General features: G+C 31.1%; 2 protein-coding genes across 2 annotated transcripts; one reads left to right on the top strand and one right to left on the bottom strand.

Moving 5' to 3' along the window:
* The first annotated feature begins 8892 nt into the window (after positions 1–8892).
* Positions 8893–9552, top strand: LOC131182436 (cation/H(+) antiporter 2-like). The gene is made up of 2 exons (XM_058151988.1): positions 8893–9198; positions 9295–9552. Exons 1-2 carry the CDS (start codon positions 9031–9033, stop codon positions 9550–9552), a joined length of 426 nt encoding a protein of 141 aa, XP_058007971.1. The 5' UTR covers positions 8893–9030.
* An 18-nt stretch (positions 9553–9570) lies between these two features.
* LOC131182435 (NAC transcription factor 32-like) lies at positions 9571–11226 on the bottom strand. The gene is made up of 3 exons (XM_058151987.1): positions 10837–11226; positions 10376–10659; positions 9571–10288 (listed from the first exon to the last, which is right to left on the bottom strand). The coding sequence occupies exons 1-3, from the start codon at positions 10877–10879 to the stop codon at positions 9728–9730; spliced, it is 888 nt and encodes a 295-aa protein (XP_058007970.1). The 5' UTR covers positions 10880–11226; the 3' UTR covers positions 9571–9727.
* Between the last annotated feature and the right edge of the window lie 1156 nt (positions 11227–12382).

The raw sequence follows: 12382 nt of genomic DNA, 5'->3' as shown, positions 1-12382 counted from the left end.
CAAATTTTGCTGCAGATTGCTGCAGCCCTGGCTTGGTTCTGCAGATGCTTACACCATTAGATTTTCTTCTGCTGGCATTTGTTTGGTTTTGTTACCTGCATTTTTGTTTACTTGACTTTTGTAATGCAACTTCATTGTTGTCTTGTTAGTTTGTTTTGTACCTTTCCCTCCAGTTTTTTTTCACTTAGCATGCCATTGCCTAGGTTGGATGTAAAGGGGATGCCTATTGGCTGGGTTTAGTTTGGCGATGACCATGCTTAGTTTTTCTTGGATTCAATTTATTAATAAAAAATTTTGCTTATAAAAAAAAAAAAAGAAGCTTCCCTTTGCTTATCAAAAACAAAAATTGAAGTACAGCTTTAACAAGGTATTCACTAATTTTTTTGAATTTATAGATTTACATGGTCAATTATTTCCCACTTTTATTGCTATGCTATATATTGTCTGTTAAGCTTGCAAGTGCTTTTATTTGTTCCTTCATTTTTAATCTTATAATGAAAAGGAACATCTTCTAGTTAGCTGTAACCTTAAGCTCTTACTACTCTTAGTCTTATTAATTATAGGGGAATGGATGGATAGATCTCAAAAGTTTTTGTCACTCTTTGACCCTTCATTTTCCCTCTGTCTTTCTTCCATTTATGGTGTGATTTCTTCCTTTTCAAAATGAGATACTCACTGTTGTAATACCCAACAAGGATAAAGATGTTAAAGGTATTGTCTCACGCATACGACTTTAATGGATGATAGAGAGGATCAATATAGAAAACGTTCATCTATTCAGGTGTTCTTCTTATGATCCCTAACTAGATAGAAGTTTCATATTTTTTTTCATTATTTTCTCTCTAAAAGAAGAAATTAAAGCATTTTATTCTCTTTTTGCAAGCTTATTGACCCTCATCAAACTAGTAGTACTGTTGTCTCTCCCAGAAGGGAAGCGCATTGTGGTCCCTCTCAATATCCATCATAGGTATAATAACTTGATGTCTTTACCAGACTAGATAGCCAATTTTACACATTGCTATCTTTAAAAGTCCATTACTTGTCATTATATGAAAGTGAATTTAATGATTTTTTTTCTGATTATTTTGCATATCTTCTCCTCTTAGGAGTTATAATTTTGATAGTTTAATACTCCTGTTGTCATTGCACATGCTAACAGCTGGAAAATGGAGAGGAGTGATGACCTGATCATACGATTTACATGTATGATAAGTAGAAGTTTGGAGCTAGTGCTTTCTTACTAAATTTGGGAAATGTGAAAAAAGAAGCAATTTGATGTGCTTCTTTAATTGTGTCCAGGCGTTGATCAAATGGTTGGTTCAACTTGTGGAGCAGCTTAATCATCTACGTGCTAATTGCTTAGGATATGATGGGAACATACATGACATTTGCAAATTTAGTATGGTACAAGATGAAGGTCTAAGACAGAAAGTATATGAGCTAGTCTGGATTTTAATACTGGCAACTGAAGATAGTTGCCAACTCTCTATCTGTGTGCTTATGAAAACTATCGTAATGTGCCAGTGAATGCAAACTTTTGATTTTGAATTCAACAAACCTGTTCATTGTCTACAGAAACTGTTGTAATGTAGCTATATTTTTCTTTTATTTGATTTGGTTCTGACCAGAGTTGAAACTAAAGACTTTACAGCCTTGAAACAAATTTAATGTCAAAGGGAAAAAAGAAAAGCAAAGAAGCAAATACTAGGGGATTGCTCATTCTTTGTGTTTGCTCTGTTTGTTAATTATAAGAAAAAATTTGGTATCATGATTAAACAAAAATGGTGGGAATTTAAATTTTTTAATATTTACAGTTAGAGGGATCTTGAGTCAATTTGTATGCACTGAGATTAAGTTTATTCTTGAGTAATTTTATGATCACATTTTCACATCAACGGGTGTATTTAAGATAAACAATTCTAGAGCTGAGTTGAATTTTGATAAATAAAATATGAGAGCTCTCATTTTTATTAATTGGACTAAATCTATTGGGTAGTAACCCAATTTATTATAACTTTTGTATTATTTATCCCTAATATGCATTTCTATGTGAAAATTTATTTTTCTTATTTGAATCAATGACAATAAAAAAGAAATTTCCTTTTTTTTAAGGCTTATAACTTGAACTCAAGACCTTACAATTTTAAAATTATTATTTAAACATTATCTATATACTATCTTCCATTTTATCTTATATTTCAAATTTTAATAATTATATATTTTAAGATAAAATTATTTAGTTAAGCATTACTTAATAGTATTAATTATAACCAGAAAAAAATAATTAAAGTGAAATTTAAAATTATTATATTTATGAATTATATATGTCAAAAATTTTGAATATATATAATTATATATTATGATAATTTAGCATTACGAAAAATATGGTTTAAAACCAGAAAAAAAAAAGAACTAGAAAGTTCAGATAAATAAAATAAGACTTTCTAACTAAGGATACTCGTTAAAAAGCTTATCATAGTAGCGCTTCACCAGCCTTTGCTCCCAAGATGTATCCATATCATCTTCCTCAGTACGTATGAACCTTAAAAGGTTGAAGAAATAATTAATATACAAGGGAAATTTTCATATCAGGAAGGAGGAGAAATAGACTATGTAATGCATTACAAATTCCTAGAATTGATCCATAAAGTCCATGGTTCAATAGAAATATATTCCCAATTCCAGATGCCTCAAACTATAACTCCCTTAACCATTTCTCAGTCTAACACTAAATCAAAGAGCTAAAATTAGAAGGAAAAAAATAAGTTGCAAGACAATATATAATTATGAATGCACAGTAATCCACATGAATTTTGTTAGAGACCAGCATACCTATATCCTTCTCTTAGGGTGTCCCGATCCGTTTTAACTGGCAATTTCACATTTGATGACTTTTCTTTCCCTTAGAAGCTAACTGCATCAAATTGAACCCCCCAAAAATGGAACAAAAAATTCAAAACACAAGGATGATTGTAGCCTTCTTCCTTCCTCAGTGGAAGAGACTGTTCATCATCCATTTGCTGTAGGACATAAAGGATTTCACAAATACAAAACTCTCCATTTGCATAATTCCATTTATGTCCACCTTTCAGCTTAATAAAACAAATAAAGAATCTTTTAGGCCGAATACTAACAACTTCATTTTTCAAATTCTAAAGCTTCAAATCATCAACTAGCTAAACAGTATCGTACCATAATCGTTCAAGAATTTCTTGTGCCGATCGTAGGCGTTGAGGCCTCGAATGTGAGCTTGGTATTGCCTGTCTTCAGTACCCAAATCCATTGAATAACAAATATCTACAGCAATACAGGGATCAAAATGTTAATTAGCATTGAGAAAGAGGAAAAAGGCGTCCAGATGGTACTGTTTTCTCTCTTCTCTGTCGTAGATTGCCAATTACAGATACCCAAAAGAAGCCACTTTAACCCCAGCTACTCTGTGGCTTTTGGACTTGAAGGAATTGCTGCTTTCTCCCTCAAGTCTTCGAGTTTTACATCAATTTGCAAATTAGGGCGGTAGAGAGGAGAGCTGGAAGGAAAACTGAACAGAATTACCAGGGAAATATACAGAGGAAGGAATATAGTGATTTATTTATGCTTTGAAGAAAAAAAAAATATAAAGATAAAGTTATTATATTATTATATTAAAAATAACTATTTATAAAAAAGGCATAATGAAAAAAAAATTAATAGTATATTTCCTTTCCGCTTAATTTGAATATAAAACAAAATGATTCAAATGATTTTTCACAAAAAATTTTATAATTTTATTTTCTTTCTTATAAAATATGGAAATTAGACTTTTTATTTTTCATTTTCTTTTATTTTTATCAATAAAATATGAGAGTTGCCTACTTTCTCTTTTCATACTGTTTCTTCTCTTTTTTCTGCCTTATAAAATGTCTTTATAATTTGTGTTAAATTAACGTTTCTAGTTTTTGTATTTTAAAAAATAAATAATTTTTTTTTATTTTTTTTATATAATTGACTTCAATCGAGATTTAAATTTAAAAATTTTATGATTTTAGAGATGACTCTAATTCTATTGAACCATAACTTATAAATATTTAAATTTCATGTTTTTTCATTATTTTTGTCGATATAATCAATAATCAATAATTAATAAATTAAAAGGTGATCGGTAAATAAAAATATTCATAATGATAAAATTTAAGCGTAAAATGGTAATTATCGTAAGATATTAATGTATTTTTAAGTTAAGGAAATCAATGGAAAGTTGAAAGTATATAATAAAATTAAAACTAAAAAAAATCTATTGAATAATTGAACCGTCAGGTCGACCGAGTCATATCGAATCGCTTTTTTATCTGGCTCATTAATAAACTTAGACTAATTTAAAGGCTGATTCATTGGTTCACCGGTTCAATTGGCAGGTTTGATCCGAATTTAACAACTATGCATTTATATCTAAATTAAGAGATTTGCAAATAAGAAAAATGCTTCATTTGTGGTCTTATTTAAGAATTTTAACTCTTAAATAATAAGGTGAGAAGTCAATTCATTTTATTTTTATAAGTTATATTATCCCTTGTTATTTTTGTTATTAATTTGGCTTCGATTGTGATTTGAATTTGAGATTTTATATTTTTAAAGACAATTGCAATACTATTGAATTAAAGTTGGTTAATTGCTAACCCTTGCTTAACTAGTGCTTTATAATTTTTATCTTAGAAATGGTGCTTTCAGAGAAATAAGGAGAATGGTAAGGAGTTGGTTGCTCACTCTTTCAACTCCCTGGACACATATACAAAAGGAAAGTGTGACGCCCCTCACCCGTTTATTGTGTAGTCGAGCAAGAAGTGCCACATTCGGTGCCGGAGCACCCTATCTTGTCTTGTCATGTCTATTGTAAATTTTAATGTCATTTAAGTCAGGTAATTTATGTGTAGAATTTTTTTTTTTTTATATCTTATTTCTGTGGAGACCCAGACAGAGCCTCCCCTGTTTTATTAGCATCTGACGGGTTCCACTAATCACTTGTTAACATGTCCATATTCATTTCACACATTTCCATATCATATTCTCTTGTATCATATCATTTACAATTATTTATGAGATCTAAAAATGAAGTATCATCTATTGCATTCATATAGAAATTCATAGATAATAAATTACAAGTTTTCATTTCAATCTCAAAGTTTAATTACAAGTCCAAAATGAAATACATCATGACTAAACATAATGAACTAAAATACTAGTCTACACATGGGTCCTACCAAAATACAACAGACCGGTGAGGTGACTCTGATCGGTGGCAGATCTGATCGGAACTCTGTCCAAATACTACTGTGGCGATCACGATCTTGATACCTCTGCGATGGAAAACCAACGCGCTAAGCATAATGCTTAGTGGTGCATAATTTATAATAACAATAATTAAACAATTGAATTAATATTTACAAATCATAATTTCTGGGTCTTTTACATTTTTATTGCTCTTTGGAAACAATTAACATTATTGGGATCTTTCATGTTTACTTATTGTATATTCAGTATTAATTAATTATTATCAATGCCCATGAAACCTATAACAAATTATAAAAGCTGGATACACGGGAGTATATGGGTTAGACAGCCATATGTCTACCCCAGATACATCCATCGTGCACGAGGCGGTATCAGCACGAGACCATTGTCGGGCTTGTAAAGCCAGAAATAAAGTAGGCACAATGGCCAGTAAGTAGGCATATAGCCTGTAGAACAATCACACCAGACATATATTGCCAGTTCATGATTTACTCTGTAAGCAGTACTGCTATCTGTGGTCCCTAATTGGTATACCAATTTATCCAAACTAAATAAATAAGTCTAGGTATACTATGGGCAATTAAACATTTTTAATTATTTTAGCACTATTCATTGTTACTATTTTCTGGTACTGTTAATTAGTACCATAAATTTCATATTAATAGGACATTAGTCCCAATTTACATATTCATATCATTTTTAATATTTAATTATCCTTATGAGTATTTTAATTATCATATATAGCATTTTTCCCATGAACCTTTCTTTAGGTTCATGTTGATGTGTTATCTTTATCTAAGAATTTGACTAGGTTAGGATGTCTATTTAGTCACACTTTCTTCATAACAATTGCTCCTCTATGTTTAAACTTGAATTTCATTTTTTGAATCACTGAATTTGGAGTTATAGAACTCAAGTTATGGTCAAAATACCATAACTGGTCCCTTTGCCTCTAAGCTGTCCAGAATTTACAATTCCTGGTCAATAAACTTTGACCAGTCATTTGATCATTTTATGGTCATTTTTAGACTTAGGTTCCTTCACAAGATATGTTCCTCTATGTCTTAGGGACTCCCAGGTACAATTTCATAATTTTTCAAGCTTGGTATAGTGAGTTATGGTCAATGTATTAACCTAGACTCTCAGTCCTATAAGGGCAAAAACTAACTTCAGGGCAGTATGTTTGACCCTCTTTTTAGGGTCTTTACACTTGGAATTTGGCAAAGGTGTCTGAATCAATATTGTAGCCCTAAGTATCATGTTTCCAGATCATATTGGCACATCTCAAATGGAATTTCCTAGTGGGAGTTATGGCCAAATGAACACACGGGTATCAAATGGCATTCTGGGTTCAACTTAACATTTTCCAGATTTAAATTCCTAATTTTGGCTAATATTTTCCCTAGGATGCAATGGTTTCTAGAGCTTGGTCAAAACATAAAAATTGTTGTGCTATGTCTTATAAAACTTTTGGCACTAGTTTCACTCAATTTTCAGCTTTGGAGACCAAGTTATGGATTTTTTGCCAAAATTGGTCAAGCATACCAAAGGAACAGTATTTTGGACAATTTCTGGGTTGGCAGTTTTAGTGACTCAACTTGTGCTAACAGTTTGATTTGGTTAAAAGCAAAACTGGGTTAAGTGGTCTTCATAAAAAATGTAGCCCTATGTCTAAACTTTCCATGGTTAAAATTTTAGGTCATTTGGACCAGTATAGAGAGAGTTATGACCAAATGAACAGGTACTGTTCATTTGGTCATTTTCTGGGTTGGCAGTTTCAGTGACCCAACTTGTGCTAACAATTTGAATTGGTTAAAGGCAAAACTGGGTTAAGTGGTCTTCATGAAAAGTGTAGCCCTATGTCTAAACTTTCCATGGTTAAAATTTTAGGTCATTTGGACCAGTATAGAGAGAGTTATGACCAAATGAACACTTACTGTTCATTTGGTCATTTTCTGGGTTGGCAGTTTCAGTGACCCAATTTGTGCTAACAATTTAAATTTGTTTAAGGCAAAACTGGGTTAAGTGGTCTTCATGAAAAGTGTAGCCCTATGTCTAAACTTTCCATGGTTAAAATTTTAGGTCATTTGGACCAGTATAGAGAGAGTTATGACCAAATGAACACGTACTGTTCATTTGGTCATTTTCTGGGTTGGGTTGCAGGGAAATCCGAATTTGGACAGTATTTAGGTCAAGTTTTTGACAGAATTTGGGCATGGTTTCTTCATGGAAAATGGGCTATTTTGGGTCTAGTTTCACTTCCAATTGGCCTCATACCAATTGGGGTCACACAATTTTATTTATGGCCTAAAATGTACACTGCCCTCAACAAACACAACCTGCAGAAAATTGACACTTCCAAAACTCAATCTCCTCCAACTTCCTTTCTTCAATTTGCATGCAATACACTTCTATAAGCAACAATCTCATCCCAATAGATCAATTTCAACATTTTACACAAAGTCCTCAACATTTACACAAACCCTAGTTTTCAAAGTTTCAAATTTACACAAACACTACACAATCAAACACCCAAACATTTCAACTAATTACACATTCTCATAGAACCATTTTTCATCACTTAAAAGCAATAAATTTCAAGTTCCATGGCTGCCAAAAATTCAAGGGTTCTTTCCTCTAGATTTTCTTTTTGTTTTAATGGTATTTATGCTTAGCTAAACATGCTTTTCATGTTTAATAAAGAGAAGAAGAGGGATTAGTGCACTAACCTTTTTGGGTGTCTTACCAAACTTCAATTTCTCTTCTTCAAATGGGTATTTAAAGCTTCCTTAGGGTGTAGGGAGTATTTTTTGTAAAGGGAGCTATGAGTTTTGGTGTGTGGAAGCTTGGAAAATCAAGCTTGAAAGCTTGACAAAAATGGTGGAGAGGGAGCACAAGGGTGGACGGCAAGAGAGAGGGAGAGTGGGGAAGAAGATGGAGAGAAAAGTAGGTGGGTTTTGTCTCTTGTGCTTTATATATTTATTTTTTTATTGTACTTAATTTTGTTTTAAATTTTCATAAGCTTATTTTTTTCTTTTCTTTAAATGCCATAAGTCTTTTTATTTTCCTTTCTTTTCTTTTCTTTCCTTTTCTTTTCTTGCTCTTTCCATTTACCAAATTCAAATTCATATAATTAATTTATGTTAATTATTCTATTTCCAAATTTTAATTTAACATTTAAGTCAAAATTTACCTCTAGGGGTAAAATGATTAAAATGCCTTTCATGGTGCTCATCGGATTATTTTTATTTTTTTATACCAATTAATAAATTCTCTAAATTTTATTTTATTTCTCAAAATTTTTCCTATATTTTTTTTTAATATTTATTTCATTAATTTATGCCTCCTCACTATAGTTTAAGTGTAGTTCCAGACATCCTGACTGTCCGAATAGACATTAGTCGTCGGAACAGTAAAATGTATGGACTACCTACGGTGAGGGCGTTACAGAAAGAGTCAAATGTATAGAAATGAAAAAACAAAGCATATAGTCTCTAACCATGTCGCCGCAAACAAAGGTTCTCCAAGAAATCTCAGATGTGAAGATAATGCTCCCAAGCCACACACAAGTCCTAAGCACAGAAAATGGGTGATGAGATAGGAGGAAGAAGGAAGGGATGTTAATCTTGCTATAATCTCTCTCTCTCTCTTCTCTCTCTTTACTTTCTTGATGCTTCTAAGTCCCTTTCTCTAGCTTAGTTTCCATTCTTGTTCGGGTATCAACTTGCAATTGTAAATTAAGCAGAAGGCTATTCTTGGGAAATGGATGCTGCACAATTTGCCAAACGTGCAATTTGCCAGAAAGATCTCTTTAACTTTAACCCAATAATAACAACAGGAATGCAGGCAGCTCGTATGCTTGTAATCTCCCGCATTTTTCATCTTATCTTGACACCTTCAGGACAACCAGGACCTGTTGCAAATATTATTGTATTCATTTCCTGTCTTTCTTTGATACAAGAGCAGATTTTTAAGGTTTTTGCAGTACTTCATATGTTGTTGTTTTTTCGCTGTTTTGTTTTTCAGGCTGGACTAGTGCTAGGTCCTTCATTGTTGTGCAAAATCAAAAAACTTCAGGAATTCTTTATCCGGTCTTCTTCTATAGAATACTATCAACTTCTGACATTCAATTTTCGAGTCATTTTTTTGTTCTTGATTGGTTTGGACACAGACGTTCCTTATATGAGGCGAAATCTGCGTTTGGCAAGCACTCTTGCATTTGAAGGTATAATTGCATGCACCCTTTTTGGAGCAGCTTCTGCAATCGCTATCTCCATTTATTGAAGTAAATGGAAATTGGTTATTGTTTTTCCATTGATTCTAGCAAATTCAATTTACAAAACTGGATGTTCCCTGCTAACTAACCAGTTATCATCATCCTATACATAAGTTGATCACCAAATGACTAAATAATTTCAAATCAGATGATGGTCAATCACTGTATATAACTAATTACTAACTATAGTAGACAATTGGAAATAATATCCCAATCATCCGGTGATAGTGATAGCTCGAACTCACAAGAATTCTCATTCAGATATTTAGATACGATGTCCTCTGTGGGTTGTATCTGGATGTCCTCTGTGGGATGTATCTGGATGTCCTCTGTGGGATGTATCTGGATGTCCTCTGGGGGATATATCTGAACAGGTTCAGGCATTGGTGGTGTCATACCAGTAGCATAAGTTCGATAAGATCCATAGTTGGCAGCTGCAAACATTGCTCGTTGATAATTGGCAGCTTCTAACATTGCTTGGTGATGATCATGATCGTTGATTGGAACATAAGGAGGATCTTCAAAAAATGCACTTGGATTCTCTTGGATTGGGATTGAAACAATTTGCTTATTGTCATTAAGGGCGTTTGTGTAGGCTGGAGGATCGCTATTTTTGTCAACATCCCTAACAACATCAGCAGTTTGATCATCTAACTCTGCAGATTGTTCCTCATTTGAAAGTCGACTTCTCAAATTGTCTTTCGCATCCCTCTTATATATCTTGCATAAAACCACATTATCCAACTGCCACAGAAAAAGAATAGAGAATTAATCAAACAAAAGAAAAATTAATGAACAACAAACAAGAAATTTAAATATTTATTTAATTACCCTCATATCATCGGCACTTGTTTTGATTCTTGGAGGGGCATCACTGACCCTATATTCATGCATAATCCAGTTAGTCTTTGTACCATTTGGAGGCTTTCCCATGTAGAAAACAAGTGCCTTCCTATATCCAACCACAGCACCCTTATATTTAACAGCTTTATCCCCTCCAGTTGCCTTCCAGTATCCACCACCGGCATCTCGTTTTGGTCTACTTCCATTTGGATATCTCTTGTCCCTTGGTGTAAAAAAGTACCATTCTGTCTCCCCAATTTGCCAATACTCCTCTGTTCATCAAAACAAGGAAAAGGTAAATCCATCGACAAAACATAGATTTAATCATAACATTGCAAAACAAAATCATAGTGGAAAAGAAGAAAAAAAATTATAGCATTGCAAAAACAAAATCATCGCGTAAATATATGCATAAGCATGGAAATAGGTTGTGTTAAAGATCAAAGAACCTGCAAGCTTCTCGGGATTGTACTCATAAAGTTTAACCTCCATGATCTTGTTTGGAGGCAAGGGTTGATTGGCTATCTTGTTTTTCAAGTAATGAACGACAAGCTCTCCGTCCAAAGGGCGAAACCTCTACCCGGGTGGAAAAGAATTAAAATAATCAATATCAATGAAGTTCTTTCTGTTGTTGTCATTGATGGGGTCTGTTCGAGGTTGACGAGTAGCGGTAACAGAAGCATTGGACTGCGGCTGTGTCACCTCCATAATTGGACTCTTGCGAGGAATTTTTTCCCGAGAAGACTGATGCAAGCTAACGTAAAAGTATTGAAATTCTCTCTCCCTCAACTTTCTCTCTTTTATATGAATAGACTTCTAATAAAAATTAAAATAACCCTAAAAGATAGATTTTCAAGACTTAATATTTATCTATTCTTATTAGAAACCAAGTTTGAAACTAGATAAGTGTGGGACACAAGTTTTTTTAATATCTGATAAACCAATCAAACTTCTAAGATTATTTAAACATTATCCCTATACTATCTTCCACTTTATTTTATATTTCAAATTTTAATAATTATATATTTAAAGATAAAATTATTTAGTTAAGTATTATTTAATAGTATTAATTATAACCAGAAAAAAATAATTAAAATGAAATTTAAGATTATTATATTTATAAATTATATCATCACACCTTATGATATGGATATGGATATTTATGAATTATATATGTCAAAAATTTTGAATATATATATATATATATATATATATATATACATATAATTTATTAAAAATTAAATTTCAAATGTTATATCTTTTAAATTCTAAATATTTTTTTTAAAATAAAATTATCATTTAAACATTATCTATTTCTATATTTCATTTTATTTTGTATTTCAAATTTCAAACGTTATATCTTTTAAATTCTAAATATTTTATTTTTTAAATAAAATTATCATTTAAACATTATCTATTACTATCTTTCATTTTATTTTATATTTCAAATAATTATATATTATGATAATTTAGCATTATGGAAAATAAAAGACTACATTTAACCGTTGATAAAAATCAATTTATTTTAAATTTTTATTTTTAAATTAATTTTAAATTATTTTAAAAAATTAATTTTAGAATTTATATAAATTTACATTTTTAGTCTAACTTTGACTAAACTTCTACCCAATTAAGTTTTTTTATTGTAATTTAAAATAAAATTTTATATAATAATAATAATAATAATAATAATAATAATAATAATAATAATAATAATAATAATAATAATAATAATAATATAGGTATGAATTTTTTTTATTTATCTAATAAACTGTGAAAACCCATATATAATTATTATTTATTATTATTTTATTTTAATTAGCTAACAATAATTTAATATATTTATAAAAAATATATATTTTTTATTAGATGGTCTGCTTATTTATTTTTAGATATATATATATATTATTTTTGAAATTAAATATATATCTGCAATCTGAACAACCCAGTTCAATAATAACTCTTATTCCATTCTACACCTAATAGAACTCTTGA

Source organism: Hevea brasiliensis, chromosome 8 (genome assembly GCF_030052815.1).
Source record: "Hevea brasiliensis isolate MT/VB/25A 57/8 chromosome 8, ASM3005281v1, whole genome shotgun sequence".
Lineage (NCBI taxonomy): Eukaryota > Viridiplantae > Streptophyta > Magnoliopsida > Malpighiales > Euphorbiaceae > Hevea > Hevea brasiliensis.
Note: the sequence above shows the minus strand (reverse complement) of the source record. Positions and strands in the feature narration are given on the sequence as shown.

Bases quoted from the DNA above. Each gene is read 5' to 3' on its own strand.
- LOC131182436 (XM_058151988.1), top strand. From the start codon at position 9,031: ATGGATGCTGCACAATTTGCCAAACGTGCAATTTGCCAGAAAGATCTC. The intron at 9,199-9,294 runs GTATTCATTTCC...TTTGTTTTTCAG, and splicing joins GACCTGTTGCAAATATTATT to GCTGGACTAGTGCTAGGTCC.
- LOC131182435 (XM_058151987.1), bottom strand. From the start codon at position 10,879: ATGGAGGTTAAACTTTATGAGTACAATCCCGAGAAGCTTGCAG. The intron at 10,660-10,836 runs GTTCTTTGATCT...TTTGATGAACAG, and splicing joins CAATCCCGAGAAGCTTGCAG to AGGAGTATTGGCAAATTGGG. The intron at 10,289-10,375 runs GTAATTAAATAA...TTTCTGTGGCAG, and splicing joins CAAGTGCCGATGATATGAGG to TTGGATAATGTGGTTTTATG.